Raw genomic sequence first — 18609 nt, 5'->3', positions numbered from 1 at the left:
TCACCTCATCTAATAAAAATTATGTCAGAGACCAACAGGTCCTGTTCAAGGTACACCGATAAAACCCCAAATAGTAAGTGCATTTACAAACTGAATGTAATTAACGCCCTTGGAAAATCTGGAGTGAATCTGTAGACAGAGTAAAGCACCAAGAAAATGCTGCACTGAGTGCTTTGAGAGTTCATTTCTAAGTATCTTAAATGTGATAGCATTGGCTCTCGTGGCCATGTACAACCTCTTCCCCATGCAGAACTTTGCATCTGGTTTATATAAAAGCTCCTGTGGGATGCCTCTGTGCTGGAAGGGGAGCAAGACTCCCTGCAGGGTTATGGAGATCTGAATCAGCATTTGATGGACCAAGCCCTTCTTCACCGATGCCAGTGAGACATTCAGGTTTTTAGTTGCCTTGTGTGGGATGAATTGGAGCCAAAAAGTCTAGAAGAGAGAGAGGGAACTAAAACTGAGAGAGAAGTGTGATGGTGAGTTGGGCATGGAAGAGACAGCTGGGATGAACAGCTTTGAATGGGAAAACAGTACAGGAGAGGTGAGAGGGTGCTAGAGAGCATGTTTACGGCAAGGGGTCTGTGGCTGAGGAAAGATCTTGCTGCCAAGATTAAAAGTCTCAAGAGCAATGACTGGTACCATGCTGGTGGGGAGAGAGAAACTGCAGTGAGGTGTCTCTTTGGCTGGCTTTTTTTTTTTTTTTTTTTTTTTTTAAAATCTGACTTGCGCAAATAAAATCTGAGTTAATAATTTAGCAATGGTTTGCTAAGGCTTTCCAAAGTTTGTGGGAAAAACCCTTCTAATATTTCTTTTCTTAACTGTGGATATGTTGGATATGTTCCTCTGCTCCCACCACTCACGCTCTGTATCCCACAGATGAACTGTGATGATGCCTACAACCACACAGGTGGCATACGTATGTGAGGCTTACAAACAAAAATCTAGAGCTCCTTTTCTTCTGATACTGCAGTAATCCTCCAGCCTCTGATCTTTTCCTACTGCTACTCTATAATTCACTCTGCCTTTGTCTGTGTGCAGGTTTTGCAAGGCTGCAGATGATCAGAAGTTTGCTTTCAAAAAACAGTTTTTCTGAAATGGTCTGATACTGCTATGCATGGGAAGATAGCCACCTCTAATTTTATTCAAATTCATCTTGTTTCGTATCTTCGTTTAGTTTTTCTTTGCCTCAAGATTCAATAAACCTCACTAACAGATACCACTGAGGAATATTGAATGTTAAGTAAAATTATTTAGTCACTTTCTGCAGATTTCTTTTTAAAGGGATAGCTTCTGTAGATTCTTTTCCCTTCTAGAGAAGTCAACTCATAGCAGAAAAAATAAGGAAAAATATCGGGAAAGGAAAAGGTTGATGGGGTCTTTAGCTTTTAAGGCAATGTATGAATCTTACTGTCTTACTGATGTTAACAAGCATGAAACTGAGAAAAGGAAAATGCATTTTGTTCACAACATCTGGCTTCTTTTTGTTTCTGACTTGCAAGTACTGTGATGTTCTGTCATACAGCACAGATTTATGACACAGTGGCTACTAAACGGTTTATGTAAACATAAAGACTTCAGGGTCATAAATTCAGTATACCTAATGAAACTGGCCCAGAGCGCAGGATACTTGGTGCCATCAGCTGGGAAGGAAAATGAGTTTTTTGAATGCTTAATGAGAATTACAAAAGCAAAGCAAATATATTCCGATCTAAAGCTTTTTTCAGAACTTAGGCCCAGCAGGGTCTTTCTTGGTTCTGGTGCTGTAGCAGAGTATAATGTCTCAGCAAGTCAGCTAGGTTGCCAGATCAGACTAATGATACATTAGGAAAGAGCTTTAAATACTTCAGCCTTTCACTTCAGTGTAGGTTTTACCTGAAGTCTTACCTGCTCATGTTCAGGGAAAAAAAAAGTTTTAAAACCTGTGTTTTTATTCGGAGTTTCTTTCAAAAGCCTTTTCTTTGGATGCAAAATATGGAAAGTTGTCCAGGAATTCCTGACACAGCTGTAGGAGTGACAGTTTTATCAGTGTAATCAGTTTGTCAGTGTTCCAGTAGAGTTTTGTGATGGAAAACAAATCAGAGGTCTGATTTGCACAAATGGTCTTAGCTGTTGGCACTAATGCTAGCCAGTATGAAGTTCACACTAGGTTTTCACCAAATTCCATCTCAAACCATTTATGTCGCTTCAGCTGAACTAATTGGGCCAAAGATTGCACCGTAAGCAGGACCTAGGATTAGGCAAGGAAGTTACAAGTTATCCTGTGATTAATGTAGAAGTCTGTTTTTTTATGGTAGAGTATTGGCGGGGGAGGAAGAGGAGAGATGTCCCTGTTTCTCACATTGTTGTGGTGGCTACAGAGGGCTATTATTACATACAGCAGACTACTGACAATGCACACAAACTCCTTGGAAGGTGAATAAATGGCAGTCCTGAATGAGGAAAAGCACTGGGGTAAAAGAAAGACTGAGGTGCTAGGGGTATAGGTTTAGGACTGTGGCAAGTGCAGTGTGGAGTAAATGGGTAACAAAAAGGTGGGAGATTTTGAGGGTGAGGCAAAGGACAGGGAATTACCCATACTCTTCTTGTGTCTAGGGGAAAATTATTATTTATTTATTTTTTTTTCAATAGGAAAGGGACAATACATTTAAATTTCTGAAAATCCAGAAATGTGGAATCATACAGTAGAGGTTGAGAGGTCTTATTCTGCCAGTCAGAAGGCAAAATTAGGTGCAAGTCACTCCTGTGAAGGGCTGAATTTTAAGAAAGTGCTGCGCAAACATGAACTGTGGCTGTATTTGCCTTAACCTGAAAGTTTATCCTGGGCCTGTCACCTTGTGACCAATCTGATTGGAACTGAATCAACACTTACCATGGTCCCTTGCTATCCAAGTGCAGATGGAGGTCTTGTGTTCCTGAGATGGAGTCTGGACATAGCCATGCAAATATGGATCCAAGAGATTGGAAGGTCTTCTGGATCCTCACTTAGGGAAATGTTTCAGAACTACATTTTTTTTCCCATGGCCATCATACACTGCACTGCTCCCTCTGTTCCATGAGAAGGCTGTATGTAACTGTACAAACCTGATAACCCATGGGGAGTCTGTGCTGTTTTCCATGTAATATGCTCGTGATATTGCCTAGAAACTGTCTCAGAGGAAAATCATGCATCAGGAACTCACATTTTTAAGTGAGAAAGTCACAGATATGACAAACTGGAGAGCAGGGTGAGAGCTGGTGTGATAAGGAGAAATAGCTAGATTGTAATCTGATCTACAATAGATTGCTAACCACCTCGGTGAAATTACTTCTGTCTCACAGCAATGGGAAAAGAAAAACAAGCTCTTCGGTCCTAGTAGAGCTGTGCCTACAAGGTTTGCATGAATTTATTCATACTGTGCTCTCATCTGTGATTAGGAGCTTTTTTATTAAAAAGGGAAAGATTAATAGCATCTGAAAGTTGCCATTTCACAGGTGTTATGATAGCACCTAGAGCTTGAATGCTCCAGGATTTAATGAATACAGCATGTAGGTTAGACAGCTGACATTTTAACTGTTATTGAATCTCAGATTACTAGATCGTTATCAGATGGAACCATATAACCAGGAGCAATTATATAAACACCATCCACCTCATTTTTAAACAACAAAAAAAATTATTATGTTGAATGATAAAGTCAAAAGCTTGCTCCTGATTAGCTTTGCTTTCAGAAGCAGATAACATTCATGGAAAAATAGGGTGAGGTTCTAGGAAATCAAGAGATAATTTAGCTAGTCCAAAAAGGAAGGGCTAGGGGAAAGGAGGGTGACCAAATGTAACATCTATCACCATACTACTACAATATATTTAAAATCAGGTTTATGATCAACAGCGGGTGATTCAGACAGAAATAGTTACGCAACAACTTGAGAGGATACAAACTTTTATGTTAGAATAAAAATTGATTGTTTTTATATTTTCTGTTTTGAGCAAATGTTATTCCAATTACATCTGGAAAAAAAAAATCTGCTGGAAATAGGACACCAAGATCGCAAGGCCAAGCTCTTGGGACATGATACAATTAAGATTTTGCATGCTGTCTTAATTTGGCACACTTGTGAGTATGCCATCTAATCAAGTCTTTACTCACACAATCACACACTGTGCTTATAATACGTCTCCACTGCACTGAATGAATAGAACATTTGGGAGAATCATTAGACCTTGGTTGCTTGTAATAGACCTAGACCTCTTTTTTTCCTATAATAGAAGTTATTCAGTAATCCTAAGGATTTTGTTATTTCGTTCACCTGTGAAAGACTGAAACGTTTATATTCTCATGGTCAGTCTAGAAAAGTTGCAAAAGACGGCAACCAGCAAAACTCTATCTGTTTAATGTTATTCACAGCAAAAAATTATTGAATTTAATTAGGAAGAGCCTGAAGTAGACAGATCCAGACTGATCTTTTTTAAAAAAATCTTATTTTTTTTTTCATTGTGCCGTTGCCAAAATATGACAGTAGGACTAATACTTATCATCTTACAAAAGAGCTGGAAGGAAAATTCTGATGTTAAAAACTTTGGGGCACTTACTGCAGTAAGTTGTTTTACAGCATAGGGCACATAAGTACTTCAGGTACATGAATAGCATTGATAAAGAAGACCACTAAGTATGGCCAATATGTTTTATGTTAGTGTAATAAAAGATGATGTGCTTATTTCACAAGAAGGGAGAAGGGGATGTGATTCTCAGCCTTAATTTGTGACCTCAGTCATGTATGATGAGAACTGAGGAACCACATACATACACTGTAGTCAAACTTGAAATAAATCAACCCAAACTGCAGCACACGCTCCCAGGACACCTGCTTGTAGATCTGGTCTTCTTTCAGATTTCTAAAGCCCACCCAGGAGCAATCGCAAGAAACGTGTCTGAGTTTGTGTTCAAATTTATACGTGAACTTGCTATTTTTACAGTTTTCATTCAGTAGCAATAGTAGTTACGTCTAAGATGAGAAGCACTGAGCTTGATTTCTTGTACTGCCTGTGGTACAAAAAAAAATCTGTAATAGGTTCGTTGGCTTTATTCTTAGCACACATACCAATCTTTTTTTACAGATAACTTTGCACATGAATAAAGAGCTGTTGATCTTTCTTATGAAACTCAGTAGTTTATAATAATCTGTTTAACTAATCGTAGTAATCTGAGGCATTTGAATGACTTTCAGATTTTTGCAGCAAGGCTATATAAGGGAAACAGTCACAGAAAAGTTCAGTAACTTAAGACAAGGGATGTGCAATTATGTACATCCACAGGTGACAGATGAAAATGTTTCTTGTAAATTGAAAAGACCTTTCCTGCAACAGGCTGTTAACCTACTGGGACTCCGTAGCCTTTCTCCAGAGCACTCACATTGCGGTATGCCAGAGGCCTCAGGTGTGGTTATAAAGATGTTGACAGTTACCAATGGAGTAGAGTTCATCTGGTGCAGCTCAGAAAAGCATTCACCTCCATATCCCTTCTATCATGGCCTAAACACATCACATACTCCCCAAATGATACTGGAAAACCTGGCTTGGAAAGTCCCACCATTAACTAACTGAAAAGAATACCCTGAGATAAAAGCTTTGTGACAGCACATTTGTATATACTTTCAAACAAAGCTGATGTTTTAAAATAATCTGAAGTAAAATGCAATGTCGTTTTTGTTGTTCACCTCCATGTATTTTTTTTGTCTCTTAGGATATGTTGATATTGGGCTAATTCCAAAAGGTGCAAGGGGAATCAGAGTCACAGAAGTTGCAGAAGCAGGCAATTTCCTTGCTGTGCGAAGTAAAGATCCAGAGAAATATTACCTGAATGGAGGTTTTATCATTCAGTGGAATGGTGAATACAAAGTGGCAGGAACAGTATTTCAGTACGACAGAACAGGTGATCTAGAAAATCTGACTGCTCCAGGACCCACCAATGAATCGATATGGATTCAGGTAAATAGGTTACCACTAGCACAGCCTGCTGGGTTTGGATGGCTGCAAAATGTATTGGGGCTTTCAAACTGAGGATGGAAAAATATGTATATTTTTAGATAATGCTATTAGCATGCTGTCTTGCAAAAATCACTTAAGCTATTTTGGAGATAAAAACGTTGTTGCTTGAGAAGGCAGTTCATCGTAACTGAAAATACACATCCAATGTCATAGCTTGATTATTAAAAACTAGTATAATTCAGTGTTGCCACTAGGATAGGAATCCTACCACCTATTGTTGGTCAGTCCTTTGCCCAAACTTCCCAGTCTCTTGTGCCATCTTAGACCAATACATGTAGTTGTGATGTGAACTGGACCCAGAGGAAAAGTAACTAGAAAGGAGCTGATGTCAGTCTGGGAATGGTGAGAGCTAGCAAAAAGTGACAGCAGTGACAGCTTACATTGAGCAACAAAGTACAGCATTAGATAGACAGATCAATAGCTTATGGTAAGTAAAACGGATCTGTTTAGCATACACTAACTAAGGTTTCTACCTTTTGTTTCTTTTACATTGCTTTATAGATTCTAACTTAAACATAACCAGCTTCTGTTAATTCTGCAAAAAATATTTTTGAATTGTCCCTTTGTTCTCTGAATGTATCTTTCTTTCATGGCTTGTTTGCCTGTGTATCCACCATGCCATTAAAGAAGTGCTAGAGGAGTGATGGGCACCACTTTCACACCTTGAATGTCTGGAGAGAAGGCACATCTAATGGGTAACCTAACAGTCACTGTCAGGAACAAAGCCAAGGAAACAATTAGAAGGAAGAATAGAAGTTCATTGCCTCAGTATTTTATCCGTTGAAAATGTTTTTCTTCTCTTCCTTCTGTTGTCCAAATGGTGAATTTCTTGGGTGGCTCATCTCAACTGGAATTTTCCTGTTTAATCCACAAACGCTGAAAAATAAGAAAGCAGTATTTGAATAAAATCTGTAGTTTTCTGACCTACTGGATATTAAAAAAAAAAATAATGTTTGATATTGTAGGGTAATTACCATTTATAATGGTGGTAGGCAGTAGCTCTTAATCAGCAACATATTCACCAGTGCCTTGGATGGACTTTGCATTATCTTTTCTTAGAGTCCATAGGATGCCAATTATGCTGACCCACTTATTCCCACCTGTGCTTGCAAAAGTACCTGGCAAACTGCTGTGTCTTAGAAAGGCACATGTGTGCACCACTGTCAGCACACAAATGGAAGGTTTGCTGGTCTGAATTTCTGAACTGGTGGTAGCTGCTTTAAACCTTGCTGATTCTTCTGCTTTTACACTTGGAAAGCTTTGGGCCAGTAGATAATTATAATCATAAATAATTTAATAAACTGCACTCTTTTTCCAGCTGCTTTTTCAAGAGACTAACCCTGGAATCAAGTATGAATACACTGTACGTAAAGAAGAAAGCCATGAGAATGAGATTGGAGAACCAGAGTATTTTTGGCAATATGGAGAGTGGACAGCCTGCAGTGTTACCTGTGGAAGAGGTAATTCCCATATTCTTCTTCTATTACTTTTTGACTTTGCTACTAGTGAATTTTATCTTTGCTTTAAATTATCTCAACAATATTTTATTTCTTTAAGAGGTAAGGTTTTACTTGCATTTAGTGAGAAAGCATACATTGTAATATGTTTTGGCTTTAAAACAAAATAAGTTAACAAACCTATTTAAAGCAAGTGGGTTTGTGTAGTATCTGCCTTGAAGTTCTCAACCTCTCCGAACAAAAATGAAAAGCTGGTTTTCTTTTCCTCATAACTTATTGCCAGTATTGTTTGCAGTAATCCTGCTTACCAGCATGCTATGGTTTAACTCAGCAGGCAGCCAAGCACCACACAGCCATTCGCTCACCCCACCACACCTCCCAGCGGAACGGGGGAGAGAACTGAGAGGAAGGAAAAATAAAAGTTTGTGGGTTGAAATAAAGACAGTTTGAAAGGACAGAAAAGGAAGGGTAATCATGATTATGTGATAATAATAATAGCAGAATGTACAAAGCCAGTAATGCTCAATGCAATTCCTTACCATCCACAGACTAACTCCCAGCCCATCCTCAAGCAGCTCCAACCCCACCCTGGCCAGCCACCCAGTATCAAACAGTTTTTATTGTTTTATTTTATTTTATTTTATTTTTTGAGACTGGTGTCTCATCACATAGCACCACGTGCTTTCTTGTTAGCAGAAGAAAGTTTTTTCTTTAGGTATCCAAAACAAATGTTTTGCTTAATGGCACGCTATATGTTTTAGCTCTGCTACCTATTTGTGGATATTGTTTAATATAACAATTGGCGTGATAACAAAAAGAGGGGGAGAAAGTGTTATTAGACTGCTTATTATGTTTTTATTCGACATCTGCTCTGCTTTTCCCAGAAGTGTTTCTCACTAAGTAAATTACAATCCTGTGCACTACCTTCTGGCTACAGAACTGTGTGATTTGGCTTTGATTTCTAACAACCACATGATTACTTAAATAGAGGACTGCAGGATATGGGGCTTTTTTTGTTTTTTATTTAATAAGTGGCTTCCCCCATTACCGTCTTTGGACTCTTAACAAGTATTTCTTGAGCTCGTGGCTTTGTTTATTGCATAGGTGGAAATTATGTGTTTCAGGAAAGATAGTGAACTTCTTGGTATGACTGTGCAGGGGAACCAAGAGGTGCATAACAATTTAAGAGCATGGAAGCCTTCTCAGTTCTCTGTGTTCCTTCAAGGACAGGAGGAAAGGAATTAGTAGAGCCTTTGCTCTCTTTCACCTTAGATATATACATTTGTAAAAGTGACTGAACAGGCGTGAAGGAATATGTGATCTACTAATGTATAAAGAAGTCAATATTGTCCCTTACTCACTATTCAGAAAAAAAAAGAAAAAAAAAAGAAAGAAAAAAAAAAGGAGTGTAGAGCATCAGTACATCACTTGAGCCTGAGGAGCTCTGATATTACAGTCTGTTTGCATTTTTCTGCAGGTATATGATGCTTAATCTGTCTGTACTCTGACCTGTCTGAATGTGCTGTTGTATTACCTTGGCAGTGAGTCTGAGTTAGCTCTGGCCCTCCAAGGCACCACACCAGTGCAGTAACATAGCAGGCTTATGTCTGGGTGAGCAGAGTACAAACACATCAGCAAAAAACACCTGGAGCTCTGCTGCACGAAAAAAACAGCAAGTATCAGCAGAGAAGGAATATTGGGAAAATGTTAATGATCCATCAGCATAGAAATATGGAAACTCTAAGAAGTCTTGCCTCATTTAGCAAGGAATGGTCATGGCAGTAATTGTTGATGTAGAACCAGAAATCCTCACACAGTTTCACAATATTGTGGTTTGATCCCCCCAAGTTCAGTTCAGGAACAAGAGGCAAAATAAAGGCAGAACTGAATGTTCCCAATGTTGCTCCATTAATCAACACATTTCCTCAACTTCCACGGAACTACCTTTTTGGTTTGAATAATGAGATTGATTTTATCTGAATGTGCAGCCTGTCTAGATTCAGAATTTAATGCAGCAACAAAGCTGTAGTGCTAGATCTCAGACATTTAAAGATTTCTGTAAGGTTTCTAAGATAAAGTGCACTGAAGTAGGCAAGAAGATTATCTTCAGCTATCAGTATGCTACCTGACAACCCTTACTGAAGACAAACCTTTAATGGGGATCAAGGAGATAAGAAAAGTTGCATTTGTTTAGGCTAAATGTGGTAGTGAAATAACCTTCAAGGACTTATGCAGTCATCATTTGGTAAATAATAAACCAGCTGTTTTTCAGGATCAAAGGGAGGGCCAAGAAAGGTGAACTATTGAACTAACTCTGATGGGCATAGCCAGTGGGAGAAATTGATCCTTAACTAGAACTTTCTTTTAGCAAACCTGGAGCTGAATCTAAAGATTCATTGTAGGCCTCTCATCAGGATGGGTTGATATGGTAGCAGTAAATCCAGGAGCCCTTCAGTCATCTGTAGCAACAGAGATCAGGACAATGCAAATTCTTTGCAAAGCCAAGAGAGGAAAACTGAGTTAGAGAGTGACAAATGGGACTGCAGACACAAGAGCAGTTTGATCCAAGAAAGCTTCTTCTGTCCTAAGAGAAAAAGTAGTTCTAGCCCCATGATACATTACCCTTGGATAAGGATCTGTATCTGGAAAAATTCCCAATGATGCATAATATCTCTGCAGAGTGAGGTTGTCCCTTCTCAGAATGACCCCAGAGCAGCTCCTTATAGACATTTTCTAAAAGGCTCTTGGCCTCAGGATAGCACCATGTACATTGCTGTGCCCTGGCCGATATCCTTCCCCCATTCCATTGCAGCTGTGAAAGAGAAGTAAATGTGCTTATGTTTTCCAGTATCTCCTTCACATTTTCCAGTATCTCCTTCACATATCTCCTTCCAGTATCTCCTGTCTTTTATAGTCTCAGAATGAGTCTGACCAGCCCCAGTAACATAATTTAATAGGGAAAGAATACAATCTGAAAAAATCAATGTCTTTGGGGACAAAGGAGCTTAACAGAGCTAGAAACTCTTTAAGGATGTTTTTCTTAGACCACAAGAACTCTCCATCCCCTTGTGTAAGAAAGTGAGCAGGGAGGGCAGAAAAATGGGATGTCTGGGCAAGGACCTGCTGGTAAAACTGAGGTGTGCACAGGCAATGGAAGCAGGGACATATGGCCTGGAAAGGTTAAAGGGCTGTCATTCTGATGTGCAGGGATGGGATCAGGAAAGCCAAGGCACTGATGAAACTGAGCTTGGAAGGGATGCAAAGAACAACAAGAAGGGATTCTGTAGGTACATTGGCCAGAAAACAAAGGCCAAGGAGAGTGTTACCCCCTCTGAAAAACGAGAAAAGTGAGCTGGTAACAACAGACATGGAGAAGGCTGAAGTACTCAGCAAGTTCTTTGCCTCAGCCTTCACTGCCCGTCAGGCTTCCCACGTCTCTCCAGTCCCTGAACCTGTAGGTGAGAGCTGGGGGAACTAAGTTCCTCACAGTATAAGTGAACAGCAGGTTGGAGACCGCCTGATGAAACTGAGCACGTACAAGTTTATGGGGCCCAATGACCTGCGTCCCAGGGTCCTGAGGGACTGGCTTGCAGAGTTGCCAAGCCTCTCTCCATCACATTTGAAAAGTCCTGGCAGTCAGGTGAAGTCCCTTGTTACAGGAAAGCTGGGGAGGGACTCTGTCAGGGAGTAGAGTGACAGGACAGGGGGAATTGGCTTTAAACTAAAACAGGGTAGGTGTAGATAAGATGTGAGGAAGAAATTCTTCACTCTCAGGGTGGTGAGGCACTGGCACAGGCTGCCCAGAGAAGCTGTGGCTGCCCCATCCCTGGCAGTGCTCAAGGCCAGGCTGGATGGGGCTTTGGACAACCTGGTCTGGTGGGAGGTGTCCCTGCCCATAGCAGGGGGATGGAATTAGGGGGTCTTTAAGGTCTGTTCTATGATTCTGTGAATATTTTCTATACAAAAGATACCTAACACTGTTCAGGGAAAAGGAGAACACTTGGCAATAAACAATATCCATTTGTCATGTAGAAAATAGTTTGGTAATTACATTGCAATCCATTCATGACAAACTCTTAGGGGGATAATATAGAATAAAAATCATAAGCTTTGCTCTGTCCTCTCTGCAGGGTAGTTGGAATCTCTGATTGCCATTTGCTTTAGGCAAAAGAAAGGAATTGCTTTGCAGTCAGGAAGTCTGCATTATGGAAGGCGTCCTGCAAGCACTGTCAAACTTGAATTGTGCACAGCAGCCCTCTAGCCAAGAGGGTTGTCCCTCCAAAGTCTGCTGTCCAGCCAGGTAGCGGGAAAGCCCTTAAGCTTTTTTTTTTATAGGAAGATTAATTTGAATGCCTCACTGAGTATTTTTCTAGACACATTATGCTTTCTACCCATTATGCTCTCTTTACATAATGGTCAATTAGAAATTACAAGTTAAATTCCTTTATCCTTGTCAAAAGGCCATAGTGATGTTTTTTAGAACTAGCTTTGAGTGGCATTGAATGTAACAAGAAGCAAAAAACACAGCACAGCTGCAACAAAGGGAGAGTATTAGGCAACTTCAGAAATGTACATCTCCATAGATAACAGCAGTGATAGGCAAATTTTCAAAGCTGTGCAGAGGACTTGACTGTAAGATTTGTTTGGGGGTTAATTGTTGTGTGCCCTCTAAATCCTTTACAACTGTTATCACTGCTGTTTTGCTAAATTACCTCCAGGTGTTCCTGAACTGAAATGTACTACTAAACTTGTAGCATTTAGATTAAAAAAAAAAAAAAAGCAACAGTCACTGTGTTTTACTTCACAATTATGGGTCTAAGTTTTATAACACCAAGAATGTAAAGGCTGGCTTTTGTATTGTGTGAGTGCTTTGTGCGTTCACTGAATGTCATTCACAAAAAAATACCAAAGTGAATTCCTTGCAGAGTATTTGATGTACTACAGTGACAATTCAATGTTCAAACTAGGGAATTTTATTATCAAATATGCTCTTTTGCACACACACTTTCTATATCTGCTTCTGGAAGTGTAGGACCTTTGTTTCTATCATTCTCAGCCTTAACTTCACCCAGACTGAGAATCATAGAATGGTTTGGGTTGTAAGGAACCTTAAAAGATCATCTGGTTCCAAGCCACCTGCTGTGGTGGGGCTGTTCAGACAACAGGTTTCTAATCTCTTTCAGAACCCATCCAGACCCAAATGATTTCAAACTGGTGCCTTTTTTTTTTTTTTTTTTTCTTTCAAAACTAAGTGAGAAACTGGCAGCTGAGTGGGTCAAATATCTATCTCTTGTCTGAAAAGTTCTTCTGCATTAGGGTTGAAGTGGCGCAGAGAAGTAGAAGTGGTCTCTGAGCAGATTTAATTGAAATTAAGACCTGTGTGCAAGTTGGTAAACCAGGGTCAGTGTTAGGTGACTAGTTTTCTATTGTTGCACTGCACTGTTCAACTTGCTCAAGATGAAATACCCAGCTGTGTTTCATTATGTCATTATATGTATGCCTATACATATATTTTACTCTCTCTGATCACAGAAAGGGTAATCATATTTTAGGGTGACATAGGGAAAAGCAAAGAGGGATAGTATAGCTGAAAGCAAGACTTGAACATTCAATAGAAAAATGAGGCTTGGGATGCATAAAATTTTTGTTTAGACAGGTTCAAGTTAATTATATGAACCATTCACCCAGCTCTACTTTCTTTTTCGATCTTATTTTCATTACTGGTTAAGGACCTTGAAAAACACATTAAAATTGCACACAAGGTTCCTTCTTCATTTCAACGTATCTCAGCTAAATTGAAGCACTACTATATTTTTATGATGACAGCTTTCAAGAAAATATATACGCATCTATACGTGTATATAGAATTCCTTTCGGCTTTAGAACTGAACTGTATACCATCATGAGGAAAAAAAAAGGAATTAATGATTTATTTAAACGTATGCATCTATCCCAGAACTTTCCAGATTTTCAACCTACAGTGCAAATTCATATAACTTTCATAATAAAAAATGTGTTTGTGTGAATAAATTCTTTTATTGATGCCAGTGATCAGCAAATGTTTTATGGAAATGTACAGCCTCTAAACAATACTTCTGCAAAGGTTTATAGTGGTTTTAAAGTGAATTATAGCAGCTGAAATGACACTAAAAAAATTATCAGAGCAAAAGAATTCTTCTGTAGCTTATTTACATTTGTAAGAGCAACATATCACATGATTTTGAAAGGAACAGAAATGTATTTCTGTGAACTGCTTTGTTTACAACTAGCAGAAAGGCTGCTTACTATTCCAGCTATGTTTTCTGTAGCATAAAACAGGACCTTGCTCCCTGGGAGTCCGGTACTGAACCAAAAAGCATTCTGCTGCTTGGAGTCCCCTAGGAAGAGGAGAGCCAGGTCCATACTGCAGTCAGAGAGGCTGTGCTGTCATGCAGCTGTTGCCACATCACATACCCTAGAGCTCAAGTGCCTCAGCAAAAAGAGTATTAATGGAAGCGTAGGGCTGCAGTCCCTCTCATTCTCCCTTTCAGTTGAAACAAATCCATGTTCTAGAAAATCAACCCTTGTTTATGACTACAGAAGGCTCAACATCAAATCCCATGCTGGCTTTGGTAATTGTTGTGTACATCCCAGTCACAAGTCTGAAAGTAACTCAAGAAGCTATACCATTTCTTCAGTGTCACAGACCTGATATCCTGGAGTGCTATCAAAAGGGGATAAAGGTTTCTGCCTGCTTCATGGAAGGAATGACCCAAATATGCATAGAATGTTTTTAATTTTCTTCTATCTCGTGGAAGCCTTTTTCAGTAATATTTGGCTATAACTTCCCTTCCATATCTGCACTCCATGCTCAGTTCTCCCACCAAAAATTAGCTCTATTGCTAGCTTTGGATTTCCTAGTATCACATTTGGTAGTCTTTTTTTTGTTTTTCTTTGTTTTTCCTTCTTTTTCTGTTTTATTTAAAGTTTTTTGAATGCTGTGAAATTATTTAAATCAAAGTCGTAATAATGCTAGCAAGAATTTTTATGACATACATGTTCATTGTCATATATGTGGATACTGTATAGAGGAACAGAAGTATATGCTGCATAGAAAAATATTTCCGTATTTCCCAAGCATTATTATGTGTAGATTGATGTTCTTGTCTTCCAGATAGATCCCTATGCTGGTTATTAGGAGGTATGAGAGAAGGAGAAGTTTGATTCCTAGAAATACCGCAAAATAATGTAATGCTTACCCTGACACCATGGTAATAGTGTTACTAGGCCCATTCCTTCCCAGGAGAGGGATAAAAGTCACGGAGATAGTGACCTAGCATCTGCATATTAATTGTTGTGAATAATAGCAAAATTAGTTTAATAGCAATGAATAAAAAGGTTTCTTCAGTCTTACCAGTTCTTGGGATTTGTTTGGGTTTGCAGTACAGAAACTATCTAAAATTATTGTAAAATTCTGTGGAAGGCAGGCCTCTGGTAAGTGGTTTTCTTTAGGTTCACACTAGGGTTGATGCAATATTTTGGTTCATGTTTCTTTCCCTTAAATGAGCAGGAGTTTTAGTGAGTGGAACTATTAGAAAATAATCTAAATTGTATATATGGAATATCTCGATTTGTCTCTTTCCACTGCTGTAATTTGCCTCTTGTCATTGGTGCTGAGTATTAGTTATTTAAAAAACAGATTTTCTCCTGTGTATTATGGCATCACCATTTTAGGTCATTTGTATCAGAACTTTTAAAAAGCAGAACTCAGCATTAGCAGTTATATTTTTTAGGGAAATGCTCTGGTTTGTTTTCTGCTTAATTGCTCATTCCAGAAGTACAAAGTAAAAATCACCAAAAATTCCTTTGCTGCAAACAGCCTGGTGCTACCGTGTTGCATCTTTGCTGTGCCTATTTCAGGATATACGAGCCCTTTTGGAGACTGTCAATTTAATTGAGATCAGGCAAAGAGCTTTCTACCGTGTTGTTTCAGCTGATTCAAAAGAGCCGTGCATAACACTTCCTCAGCTTGATTAAAGTATACCCATACCTGACTTTGCCCAGACATTCAGCAGAACTGATTTTTACTCCAGAAGTCACGCAGCTGTTGCTGTATGCTAGGATGAAGTGCAATCATTGTGTACTCTCCATGCTATAGAACTTATACAGTTTGTCCTCAGCCTACAGGGATTACTTTTCCTTTTTTTATCTTTCTCTTCCAGGGGTGCGGCGCCAGATTGCCCACTGCATGCGAAAGGGAAGCGGAGCAATCAAAAACTCCTTCTGCGACCCAGCAACGCAGCCAAATGGACGACAGAAGAAATGCTATGAGAAGGACTGTCCGCCCAGGTACCAGATGCTGGGAGGGCCCTTGTAATCTTGTTTCAGAGTCATTCAAAAGGATATGTTGGTTCTAATGCCAGATTAATGTGACATCTGCAGCCTGCCACAGTGACAGCTCCGAAGTAGTTCCGAGCAAGGTGTCAGAAACTCAGTAATAGTTAAATTAGGAGTGTGCTGCCCTATGAAGTTTCCAGTGTGAGTTGCTGAGCAGTCTTCCATGAATGGCAGAGACTGCTACCTGTCATCTGTATAGATACTCTTTTCATTTAGTTTAGGTGCAGGTGTGCATGCAAGCCATGTAAGTTCTTATTTTAAAATTTCTGTCTTAGCTCAAGCAGTACTGAATCACTGCAAAATGCCTATGTTCCAAAACCCAACAAATGCCTATGTTCCAAAACCCAACTTGCAGAGAAGATTTTTAAGCCTTTTAATGCTGTTTTTCAGTATTTTTTTTATATTCCTTTGTCCTTTTTGTGACTAAGAATGATGGGAAGTGCACACTTTTTCATAACTCTAATTACCGTACCTCCTTTATAACACTTATAATGTGACATCTTTTTTATTGTATCCCTTCTTATTTTTATTTTCCAGGGACATGCAGCTTTCTTCATTCTGTGTTCACATGGTTATCATTTTTTCTATTCCCATAGCATTATTTTAATTATCTTTTCCATCTCTCTTTTTTCTGTTCTACGATTTTAGGGAGCAGGGTAAGGAAGATTAACCACAGCAAACATTCCAGGTGACAGCAGCCTGTGACTGTAAAATAGGCACAGATTTGATGGAAGGTATCAGTGATGCAGGGACGTGACAGTACAGCCCCTGTTCTTGTTGCTACAGTCAATGTTGGTTTTAGTTTTGTTCTTTGGATCCTGGAACATCTTGTTTTTGTCTTTCATTTTCTTTGGAAATCCTTTATCATGATGTCCACAATGGTGTATCAGTCTTTACCTAGTAATTCTAATTAATTCAGGATCAAATCCAAGTCATTGCAATGATTTCCTTCAAGTATACCATGTTATCTTTGTCAGGAGCATTTTTCATGAAGCTTCAACATAACGAATTGTGTGGCTGTTGGTTTTATTAATCGTTTCCAAGTATCTCCACAAGAGAGTGGGATGCCTCCTTTGGGAATTACATCTTTACAATTGCAGCCTCTATAAATAACTGTTAAAAGCATAAACTGTCAGCATTTCATAGTTCTGTATAGATTGCTAGGAAATCAACTGACAGTAGATCAAGCTTATTAACTAGTTGACTACTTAAGAGCTGGGCCTTCCCACGTGTGGGGGAACTTTGTATGTATTACATGTATTAACTGTTTTATTTATTCCAAAGTTTCAAATGTGCTCAAGTTATCCCATTTGCTCTAAGTGGTTGCATTATTCAGGCCTGTTCTTGAAAGTGAGGGAGAAAACTTGTCTATTATAAGGCAGATCGTGGAATTACATTAAGTGTGAACCAGGCAGAAAAGCTCTCATACACTGCCCGTCTGAATGATGCTTCTCAAGCTCATTCTGCTCTGCAGAGAAAAGGAGTAATTATCCTTCTGAGGCCTGCAAAAAATATTTGACAGTTTTGCAATCCTCAGTGCAGGATACCCAGACAATATATACTTCTAGAGTCAATTTCCATATTTATTTTTATCTTAACAGAAGAATGACTGTAGTTGTGTGACCATCTAAGTAAGCCCCTATTCTGGTTTCCAGCAGGGACATAACTACATGCCTAAGGAGGAGCAGACAAGGCAAGCATAAATTATCTCTCATTCTAATACTCTTAGAGTTTCCAACTGTTTTTAACTAGAGGCATTTCCAGAGCAATGTATGCCTTCTCTCTGCGGTAATTCAGCCTCCCTCTGCAACTGTAAAACATCTTTCATATACATCTTCCTTTGCAAAAAGTTCCACATTTTTAATACCTACTGTGTGAAGAACCACACATTTTATTTATTTTGAATGTGGCTCTTACCAGCCTCTTTCAGTGGCCACTAGCTCTTTTAATAGAAAAGCTGGCAGTGAATAGTGAGTTCCTATTCACCCTTTCCAGGCCTCTCATTTTGTAGATCTGGTCTCTGATCCAGGCTGTGGTCCCAGCATGGGGTTTAGCTGGTATTTACTTTTCCATGGCATATGTGTTATGTCTAACCCAGACAGGTAGTTACACATAGAATCATAGAATCATTTAGGTTGGAAAAGACCTCTCAAATCATGAAGTCCAACCCTTAACCTAGCACTGCCAAGTCTACCACTAAAGCACCACATCTACATGTATGTTGAATACTTCCAGGGATGGTGTCTCAACTGCTTCCCTGGGCAGCCTGTTCCAATGCTTCACAACCATCATCAATGTTTTCAGTGAAGAAAATTTTCCTAATATTGAACCTAAATATCCCCTGCTTCAACTTGAGGCCATTTCGTCTTCTCTCATCGCTTGTTGCTTGGGAGAAGAGACCAACCCCACCCTGCTACAGCCTCCTTTGAGGTAGCTGTAGAGAGCGATAAGGTCTCCCTGAGCCTCCTTTTCTCCAGGCTAAACAACCCCAGCTCCCTCAGCTGCTTCTCCTAAGACTTGTTCTCTAGGCTCTTCACCTTCAGACATCTCTGTCTGAAAAGCAAGTAGGCACTTCAGGCACACAAGATACTGTGGTTTGGTGGTTGAAAAAAAATCTGAATGTTAGAGAAAGGTGTCCAGTACAGCACTATTTAGCACAAGTGAGAATTCATGTGAAACTGCCAAAGGACAGGTGTTTTGTAGAGAGAGGTGGCTAAATTCTGTGCGAGAGCTGAGGACAGTGTCATT

The 18609-nt window shown here is 39.3% G+C and overlaps 1 protein-coding gene and 1 long non-coding RNA gene across 4 annotated transcripts in view; both read left to right on the top strand.

The window, feature by feature from the left end:
- LOC118156567 overlaps positions 1–18609 on the top strand; it is a 754908-nt gene that overhangs the window by 527980 nt on the left and 208319 nt on the right. The gene's annotated exons all lie outside the window — the stretch shown is intronic.
- ADAMTS12 (ADAM metallopeptidase with thrombospondin type 1 motif 12) overlaps positions 1–18609 on the top strand; it is a 171560-nt gene that overhangs the window by 128875 nt on the left and 24076 nt on the right. For all 3 annotated transcript variants that reach the window (XM_035310696.1, XM_035310698.1, XM_035310697.1), the window contains 3 exons: positions 5724–5968; positions 7347–7488; positions 15687–15813. In XM_035310696.1, the coding sequence (XP_035166587.1) occupies positions 5724–5968; positions 7347–7488; positions 15687–15813 (514 nt within the window). The remainder of the gene's footprint in view (positions 1–5723; positions 5969–7346; positions 7489–15686; positions 15814–18609) is intronic.

This window comes from Oxyura jamaicensis, chromosome Z (genome assembly GCF_011077185.1).
Source record: "Oxyura jamaicensis isolate SHBP4307 breed ruddy duck chromosome Z, BPBGC_Ojam_1.0, whole genome shotgun sequence".
Taxonomy (NCBI): Eukaryota; Metazoa; Chordata; class Aves; order Anseriformes; family Anatidae; genus Oxyura; species Oxyura jamaicensis.
The sequence above is the reverse complement of the archived record's forward strand: the minus strand, read 5'-3'. Positions and strand labels throughout refer to the sequence as shown.